The following is a 10,810-nucleotide window of genomic DNA, read 5'->3' on the forward strand; positions in this document are numbered from 1 at the left end:
TAATAAGGGACATTATTGAAATAATACTCACTGTCAATCCAAAATGTTCATAATCTCTCAAACCTGAGTATTTAACAAAGTAAAAGTGAAGATGGCTTTCTTAGGACATTATCTACATGTGCACGAATATTGGGCAACTATTAGTGTGCAGAATTTTATGCATGCTAATTATTATGCACCTTTTACTCTTAATGTAGAAGTTACTATGTTAGGTAGAGTTTATTCAAAAAAGTGTATTCCTGTATTTAATTATGCTCTAAATGGATAACATTCACATTGTTTTATCTTTTTTGTTTGTCAATGATCAGTTAATATTACTTCCTGTAACCAAAGTATTTCTTACACATTTGTGAAATTTTCCTTCTATGTTTACAGACACGGGATCCTCACAAACGAGGTTCAGAAGAATCAAAAGTAAGAAAAGTGAGAGGAAGGGAGGAGAGGGCAGGACAATACATAAGCAACTAATCAGAAGGAATAATTTAATGGATTGTTGCTAAACATTTTTTGTGTCTCTTGACACATTGCTTTTATCCTGACTGGTATGTTAGTAGTTCACGTTCAAAATTTAATAAGGCAATACTGTTCTGACTTGTGACTTTCTTATATATATATATATATATATATATATATATATATATATATATATATATATATATATATATATATATATATATATATATATATATACATATACATATACATATATATATATATATATATATATATATATATATATACGTATATATATATATATATATATATATACATATATATATATACGTATATATATATACGTATATATATATATATATATATATATATATATATATATATATATATATATATATATATATATATATATATATATATATATATACATATATATATCAGTGGTGGAGAAAGTACTCAAAAAATGTATGTAAGTAAAAGTACAAAGACAAAAATGTACTCAAGTAAAAGTAAAACTACCACATTAACATTTGTACTTAAGTAAAAGTAAAAAAAAATGTACTGGCTTTTAAAAATACTTAAGTATTAAAAGTAAAAGTACTTGCTGAATGCATTACCTAATCCCTAACACAATATCATTAAGTGTACCGATTGTATTTAATTTGAATACATCAGAAATGTGCCATTTTAATGAACAATGCCACAGATAAAGCATGTTTTTATTGTGTTTTGTCTCTGTAACATAGTTTAGACTATGTGATTCTATGCATCATAATTTCAGGCATGGAAACATCTTGTCTCTTGTCCTAACATAGCATGAACTTCACTTTTATTTGCCACTATTGGCATTTATTTTTAAAGAAATCCAACAGAAAGGGGATGGAAAAGAAGGTGGGAGGGGGAGGACATGCAACCGAGGAGCCACGTAGCAGAGTTGTAGTCAAGACCATAGACATAATATAAGAGTAGACCCCGCATTGGCCGCTCCGGCGCAGGAAATACGGCGGCCATCTTGGAGCGGTATACCCTCCTACTTTGCTCAATCAAAACAGCAGAAGATGCCTCAGCACTGAGGGATATTGTTGTTCGGATCTATGGATTATTGATGTGACGGCTCCACAGACAACATTTCACAAGTAAGATGGACATATTATTGTGTATATATTGTGATTAGAATATTACTTTACTGTATTTATATATATATATATATATATATATATATATATATATATATATATATATATAAATTCCCTTCTCACCCTCCTCGGGTGGTCTCTCTTTCATCCTCTGAGCTCGGGTCCTCTACCAGAGGCCTGGGAGCTTGAGGGTTCTGCGCAGTATCTTGGCTGTGCCTAGAACTGCACATTTCTGGACTGAGATGGCTGATGTTGTTCCTGGGATCTGTTTTAGCCAGTTTGGGGGTGACTGCCCGAGGGCCCCGATGACCACAGGCACCACTGTGGTCTTCACCTTCCAGGCCTCCTCCAGTTCCTCTCTGAGGCCCTGGTATTTCTCCAGTTTCTCGTGCTCCTTTTTCCTGATGTTGCAATCACTTGGTATTGCTACATCCACCACAACTGCTTTCCTCTGTTGTTTATCCACCACCACAATGTCCGGTTGGTTTGCCATTACCATTTGGTCCGTCTGGATCTGGAAGAAATCCCACAGGATCTTAGCTCGATCATTCTCCACCACCCTTGGGGGTAACATCTCGGGGCTTCTGGTCCATATTCTGCACAGATGTTTCTGTACACTGTGCCCACCACTTGGTGATGTTGTTCCATGTACGCTTTCCCTGCCAGCATCTTGCACCCTATATATATATATATATATATATATATATATATATATATATATATATATATATATATATATATATATATATAATTTCCACTGATTATCCTTTAGATGGATTTATTGAAATCATAGTTGTGTGTAGTGTTAAAAGGAATAACGGTCAAAACACACCGGACTTACTTTGGCTTCCTAGCCAAGGAAAAATCAGGTTGGATGATATATGCAACAATTAGAACAGGGCCTCGCTAACAATATCCTGCAACTGCATCTCCGACTGTCCAACCAATTTATACTCTGTAGATCTAGAAAAGGACAGCAGAGTATACATTGAATATGTATGAGTGCTTTCTGGTTGTTCTGTATGTTTAATTAATTTTTTGCAAGTTAAAAAGTGCTTTTTAACTTCTTTCTTTCACTCCCAACTTTTTCAGAGTTTAAGTAAAATCCTACCAAATGTTACATATGGAAAGTCGTAGTTTCTTTGAAATTACCTCCTAGCTTTTTGTTTTATTTTATATCTGTGTAGAACTTTGTGCAAACATAAAATTATGAGCAAAAAATAAATTCAGGTATAATCAAGGCATTTACTCAAAGATTTACATATTTAAGTCAAATATTCAAATATTATTATCTGAACAGATAAATGAGGAGTGTCTCTCCAAGTCGTACTTCACAGCCAAAATATCCAGTTATATTTTCCTCTGGCAGGTGATGGTAATGCAGGAAGGATCAACCTTTCTGTTCAGCCAGCACCTCAAGCTGCCAGCACTTCCCAACAACTCACTGACGTCTTTGTCCTCCGATCCAAAGAGAAGCAAGAGCTTCCACACTTCAAAGGTGACTATTCCAGGTGCACTACATCACTGAATGGTTTTTTCTAGTGGCGTCTGCCCTGATCACACAGTGCTCATATCATTTCACCTTTAAAGTCTTTAAACTTCATGTATTTGGCCAGTATTAAGTATTTTCAAGCCACATATTATAATGTATACTATAGTATCTTCCAGTGTTGTGTTCAAGACCACCTAACCCGAGACCAAGACTATACCAAGACCAGAGTGTATCGAGACCGAGACAAGACCAAGACTTTTAGGGTCCGAGACCAAGTCAAGACCAAGACCGAGGAAAGTCGAAACACGAACTCACGGTGTTCTGTCAGATCAGCATACGTTGTCAGATAGTCGTACGCTTAGCTCAGACATGCATACGCTGTCATTACCATATGATTTTATTTAATCAGCAACATAGAATCATGATGTAGATCATCATACACTTGGTTATTAACAGTTGTATGGCATCCAGCTGCAGCCAGACCTACTTTAAATACACTTTGAAACCACGACAACACATGTATATCTATCTAGTTATCATATTATGTCATATTATAAACAATTTAATGACTTATTTTCGTCATAACTTGTTGCATATGCTGAACTGACAACTCCACTGACGGTCGGACTTCTTAAGGCGAATGCGCTGGCATGGTACTCACTGCATGTATGCTAGGAACATAGAATCATGACGTAGATCTGTTATTAACAGTTGTATGGCATCCTGACTTAGCGGTTAAGTGAGTTTTACACGGGCGTGTGTTGTAGCTGACTCCAGCTGCAGCCAGACCTGCTTTAAATACACTTTGCAACCATGACAACACATGTATATCTATATAGTTATCATTGAAAACAATTTAATGACTTATTTTCGTCATAACTTGCTGCATATGGTGAACTGACAACTCCTCTGACGGTCGGACTTCTTAATGCGCATGCGCAGGCATGGTACTCACTGCACGTATGCTATTCTGACAGTGTATGGTAATCTGATAGAACAACGGCTCTCAGTGAGTGACACTCCAGTCCTATCTAATAAATAAAGAGCCGTGGAGAAGAATCAACTGTTTCTGAATGTCACATCACTATATTGCAGACTTTTGGACACAGCGTTGTCCCATATATGCGACAGGTCAGTCAACACCTCCGCACAATAATTCAGGCAGTGAGTGACTTTTTTTCATCACAAATTCTTATGTGTCTCTGTACAGCTAGCTTTGCTAACATCACGTTAACGGGGCTTACCTTCTTTGAGCTACTTTTCTAAGTGACGAAAATAGTTAGACGTTGTCCCCATCGTCTCTGAAAGCGAAGCGCTGCTGAGTTAGCTGTGGCCATCGGATTTCTTACTATTTATGCAGCGCTATTATATTACTGACGATTAGACAAACATTTTCTGCCGCTGAGAGAAAACCACTGCGCATGTCCTGGAGCGCCGCTTGCGAGTGAAAGGTGGGGAGGGGGAGGGGGAGGAGGGAGGAGGGAGTAGCGCCGCGTGCGAGTGAAAGGTGGGGAGGTGTGGGGGAGGGGGAGAAACATGTAGTTGCTTGGATTTTAATCAGTGCGTTTTGCATCCACTGAAAACAAAGATGTTAACAAATAAACTGGACAGTATGCTGCACGTTTAGTGATATTTTCACAGTTGCGGTCTCGACTGGTCTTGAAATAAAATGCCGAGTCCTCAGAGCCCGAGACCGAGACAAGACCGAGACCAAATGCGGTCGAGTCCGAGACGAGACCGAGACCAAATGCGGTCGAGTCCGAGACGAGACCGAGACCATCAGAAAACGGTCTTAAGACCGGACTCGAGACCAAGACCGATCTCGAGTACCACAACACTGGTATCTTCAGTTGTTATAAAAATGCTATACAAATCAAATATAAATAATAAACCAAGTCTACCAGAGCACCAGGTGTAAAAAACCCCTTTGTCATGGGATTTGTATAGGGTCACTCTACTCATCTCTTTAATATGAATAGCCAAGAGATGCTAAGTGCTGTTGCCACAGCTTATTGATGTCAGGCAGCCGAGGAGGGGAAGCAGGTTAACTGCAGTGCAGGAGTGCACTGAAGTTCTGAATGAGTTCTGCTAAGGGCCTCTGGGGTCCCCAGCCAATACACAAAATAAAAGGTCTAAGTGGTGGTTGGGCAGGGCTGTAACAGAACCCGTCGTCTAGACGACTTTAATGGGTTTACTGTGTTGGTGAAATATTGACAACAGGACTGGAGGTTAGACCCGAGGACAAATGGCCCCTGTCATTGGAACTACTGCATTTCTTCCTTTCTCCTCATTGCCTCTTTCTTCACTTTTAAAATCTAGCTGTTGAAAAGACTACCTCATCCCAATGAACAGCTCTGCTCAAAAGAAGTTGTGAGTTTGCTCTCACTGATAACTGCTGAGGAGACCAGTTTGATTCTCTCTCAAGAATGGTGCTCTTTTCACAGATAGTAATGCCAAACGGCAGGGCGGCATGTATGTTTTCTCTTGTATAAAAGGCACAGGGTTAATCTTCTACTGACATGGCCACCAGGTTTTTGCTAGCTTTGTTCTTCAAATAGATTGAAGTCCTTTTAGTACAAAATAAGTCCTCCAGACAGTTGTTCTTTGGCTGTCGGTTTTGCTAGACATCTGGTTTAAACACTGCATGATAAAAAGCAGATGCTTTTTCCCCCTCAACATTCAACTATATTTAAAGCTCTTTTGTTGGAAACTCTGTATGATCACAGTTGTGGAAGCCCGTCCAAACATCAGCCCCTCTTTACGTTTGCCCACTGACCTAAGGAGGGATTTCCTACTTCCTTGTGTCTGAATGCTTTTGGGCTTTGGTTTTCTTTTTGGGCTTTCTGGGCTGAGTTAAGGTTATTTTGTAATTTTTCTTAGAAAGTTTTCATGTCATAAATTACATGCTTTCTTCCCAAAGGTTCTTAACGCCAAAATAACATGACACCAATATACAGTTATGATCAAAACTGATGACAGTTTAATGATAGACTTAGATTTAAAGTTGTTTTCTTTCAACCAAGAAGTTTGTCCAAGGGCTATAATTTTGAAAAAAGAAAAAAAAAAGTTAGCTTACATTTAATATCTAACATTAATATCTAACCCTTCTCAATAATCAATGGCAAAATCTCAACTGCCATTAAAGCCGCTCAAATGCTTCTTATAAATTGTTGACATGCTTTTTGCATGTCTCCCCTGGAATCTTTAACTATTCAGCCATTGTGATGAGCTCTAATCTTTGAAGTTAGATGGGCTCTTTGCCATCACCCCAATCTTTAGCTCCCACCAGCTGAAGATTGGTGGAAGCTAAGGACTGCGGCCCAACCACAGTCAGATCTTCAAAGCTTTAATAATATTAAACATATTATGTTTGTGTGCTAACTAGTTATTTTTATGCCATTTAGCTTTGAGTTTTGAGTAACTGAAATTTCCAGTGTTACCCAAGCTAAAGTTTTTCTGCAAATCTTGACAATTTTGATATCTTCTTTGTTCATAATCATGATGCTATTTACTTTGATTAGGTTGCCTGTATAATTCACTGCAAAACACCTCCAATGTATTTTGGTTCCACCTCCATGCTTTCGGTGTGTGGATAGTGCTCTTCAAAATGTCCTTCTAAAGTTATCAAGCACCAATAAAGGCATAACAAATTAACCATATCATCCTAGACTTTGTGAAGCTACTTGTCCAACTAGCTCACCAAACATGTTGATCCATTCGAATTGTGGGAAATGAAGGAATTTGTCTTGTGAAATGTAGGCAATCAGTACTGCATGGCTATGAAATCTCAATCACCCACAGACCATGTGCATGGAGTCAACACAGCTCACAGAATACAGTGAGTACACACAAAGGAACCAAAAGAATATATGTTTGTATACGCCAGGGGTCCCCAAACTTTTTCCTGCGAGGGCCACATAACTGTTCCCTTTTGTGGTTGGGGGCCGGTCTTAGTTTTTCGAGAAAGAAACCTTAGAAAACTTTTGTTGACGGGGTTGGGGGGGGGGGGGGGTGAAGCGCGGGGGGCGGTGGGGGGCTGGATTACTACCGACGACATATTCGCGTTTGTAGATAGATTTTTACCCAGAATGCAAATGGGAAAAAAAAACCGTGAGCGAAACGGTGACTGGTACTGACTAGTATATTATTCCATTGAGGGAAACTAAGTTTCATATCTGCTCAAGAGCCCCCCTGGTGGTTGAAGAAAAATCCACATATGCAGGTGCTGGTCATAAAATTAGAATATTGTGATAAAGTTCATTATTTTCCATAATGTCATGATAAAAATTAAATTGTCATATATTTTAGATTCATTGCACACCAACTGAAATATTTCAGGTCTTTTATTGTTTTAATTTTGATGATTTTGGCAAACAGCTCATGAAAACCCAAAATCCCTGTCTCAAAAAATTAGAATATTATGAAAAGGTTCTCTGAACGAGCAATAAAAATAATCATCTGAATCAACAAAGTAACTCTAAACACCTGAAAAAGATTCCTGAGGCCTTTAAAAACTCCCAGCCTGGTTCATTACTCAAAACCGCAATCATGGGTCAGATTGCTGACCTGACTGCTGTCCAGAAGGCCATCACTGACATCCTCAAGCAAGAGGGTGAGAAACAGAAAGAAATTTCTGAACGAATCGGCTGTTTGCAGAGTGTTATATCAAGGCACCTCAGTGGGAAGTCAGTAGGAAGGAAAAAGTGTGGCAGAAAACGCTACACAACGAGAAGAGGTGACCGGACCCTGAGGAAGATTGTGGAGAAGGGCCGATTCCAGACCAAATTAAATTTTCATCTCCATAAAACTTTTCAGCAGATGGAAGCATGAAGTGCTCCAAAATCTTCTGATAGCTGCTGCATTGATCCTGCCCTTGATAAAACCCAGTGGACCAACACCAGCAGCTGACATGGCACCCAGACCATCACTGACTGTGGGTACTTGACACTGGACTTCTGGCATTTTGGCATTTCCTTCTCCCCAGTCTTCCTCCAGAGTCTGGCACTTTGATTTCCGAATGACATGCAAAGTTTGCTTTCATCCGAAAAAAGTACTTTGGACCACTGAACAACAGTGGTCCAAAGTGCTGCTTCTCTGTAGCCCAGGTCAGGCGCTTCTGCCGCTGTTTCTGGTTCAAAAGTGGCTTGACCTTTGACCTGGGGAATGCGGCACCTGTAGCCCATTTCCTGCACACGCCTGTGCACAGTGGCTCTGGATGTTTCTACTCCAGACTCAGTCCACTGCTTCCCCCAAGGTCTGGAATCGGCCCTTCTCCACAATCTTCCTCAGGATCCGGTCACCTCTTCTCGTTGTGTAGCGTTTTCTGCCACACTTTTTCCTTCCTACTGACTTCCCACTGAGGTGCCTTGATATAACACTCTGCAAACAGCTGATTCGTTCAGAAATTTCTTTCTGTTTCTCACCCTCTTGCTTGAGGATGTCAGTGATGGCCTTCTGGACAGCAGTCAGGTCAGCAGTCTGACCCATGATTGCGGTTTTGAGTAATGAACCAGGCTGGGAGTTTTTAAAGGCCTCAGGAATCTTTTTCAGGTGTTTAGAGTTACTTTGTTGATTCAGATGATTATTTTTATTGCTCGTTCAGAGAACCTTTTCATAATATTCTAATTTTTTGAGACAGGGATTTTGGGTTTTCATGAGCTGTTTGCCAAAATCATCAAAATTAAAACAATAAAAGACCTGAAATATTTCAGTTGGTGTGCAATGAATCTAAAATATATGACAATTTAATTTTTATCATGACATTATGGAAATAATGAACTTTATCACAATATTCTAATTTTATGACCAGCACCTGTATATGAAAAAAAACACTGAATGCCGGACCAAATGAGGAGGCGGGCCGGATCTGGCCCGCGGGCCATAGTTTGGGGACCCCTGGTATACGCAAACCATGACTATCTTTGTTATTTTTGCTTGAAAGCCATACATTGTTTACCTTCCAGCTAGGTGCCCAGTAGAGACGTATTATATTTGTGACTGCACTGTGTACCATATTGGGTACAATATTTAAAGTATCACTAACATGCTATGGAGTCATCCCTGCTCTTAAGACCCAGGTATGATGTATATCTTTAGTAGCTTAGGTGCTAAAGCGCATGGAGAGTGATTGAGACATTTGTAATTGTAAAAAAGGAAAGGTCTCAAGAAAATGTATGTAAATCAGAATCAATATTGTTTAATATTCAGCAAATATTTTTCTGATATGGTCCAAGGATTGTGTTAAGGATCATCCATGTCATGATGAGGATTTAACAGTAGCTTTTTAACATGCTTAAAGTGGAAGCACCATCTCAAAACATGCCCTGAAAATGGAAGCTTCCACATATAAAAGTAGATAAAAACCAAGGCTGTATAAAATGTCATGCTAAGCACTTTGATGGATCATTTCCACCATCACTTTCAGTTTGTAGCATTGATTCAACAAGATACCATCCATTAAGCCCAGGTTCCTGAAGACATACAGCCATACTGTATTCAGTATTGAAAAAGAAACAAATACCTAAAGACCTTAATGCTATTGGAGCACTTGAAGGCACTGCCAGGCATCAAATACACAACAGAACCCAATAGAACATTATGCTAAACAGTAAGATCTACTCCACACAAAGCTGGATGTCTGGGAAAGCAATTTTTTATGCATTTTGGCCTTTCATCCACACAAAAGCTCAGTTTACTATCACTAAAAATTAATAATTTATAAAACCAAAATGGAGATTTGAAAAACAATAGTATTTGTGGGGGTTTTTGTGTGTACATTGGAAAACAGAGATTTAGGGATACACACAAAACAGCCTGTAACAAATAATGCATCAATATATCCACATACATGCTTTGATATGATTCTAATCAACATAAGTTTATATTCTAATATTCTTTTACTTAAAAGTAGTTCAACTTCTGTAACTGCCTCCTGGTGCCATGTTTATTTGGAAGCAGGAAATCATGGTTGTTTTGAAGCAAACTGATTCATAGACATGAATACGTAGATGCCTTATGGAGCGGGTCAGCCCGTTGCTGCGATACGTCACAGCGTCCGCCATATTGAATGTGGCCTATGTGCCGTAAGCTAATACAAGTAAATGGACCGAACTTCAGAAAGTGCTGTTCTACAAAGTATTTTAAGTTAATACCTGTCATTGACACATTTTTTCACACACACTAATGTATTTGGTAATCAATAAGCACTAAAGACAGAGTTTCTAACTTTTGATGTGATTATTTAATTGTTTTGGGGGATTTCTGAATAAAGAGCACCATGTTTTTATTGGCTAGAAATGATTCTGATAGTTTTTATATTGCCATTGATGAACAAACACACATTTTTACAGTGTTTTATTAAAGAACATATTTACATCATTCCATAACATTTAACATTTCAAGACAAGAAAAAAAATATTTTCTTGTATTTATTTTTTATATATATTATTGATAAATGACTTGATTTATCTAAGTCATTGTCATTTGACAATGACTTAGGTGCTAAAGCACATGGAGAGTGATTGAGACACTCAATCACTCAAGTCATTTGACAATGACTTTGATAAATCAGTCATTGTCAAACATTAAACTACATATTTTTCTTACTTTTTTTGGAAAAAATTTTTTAGAGTATGCCAACTACTATTGACAGCAAAGAGTGAAAATTATTCTAACAGAGTAAATAATTTTTATTTCATTACATAAGCTTTATTAATACACTAATACTTCA

At 38.2% G+C, this 10,810-nt stretch overlaps 1 protein-coding gene across 2 annotated transcripts in view; it reads left to right on the forward strand.

Annotated features, from left to right (window-relative positions):
* mllt3 (MLLT3 super elongation complex subunit) overlaps positions 1-10,810 on the forward strand; it is an 81,189-nt gene that overhangs the window by 56,332 nt on the left and 14,047 nt on the right. For both annotated transcript variants that reach the window (XM_088015336.1, XM_088015337.1), the window contains exons 5-6: positions 376-414; positions 2,959-3,087. In XM_088015336.1, the coding sequence (XP_087871462.1) occupies positions 376-414; positions 2,959-3,087 (168 nt within the window). The remainder of the gene's footprint in view (positions 1-375; positions 415-2,958; positions 3,088-10,810) is intronic.

This window comes from Poecilia mexicana, unplaced genomic scaffold (assembly GCF_051168715.1).
Source record: "Poecilia mexicana isolate PSO_F unplaced genomic scaffold, ASM5116871v1 scaffold_18, whole genome shotgun sequence".
NCBI classification, from domain to species: Eukaryota; Metazoa; Chordata; class Actinopteri; order Cyprinodontiformes; family Poeciliidae; genus Poecilia; species Poecilia mexicana.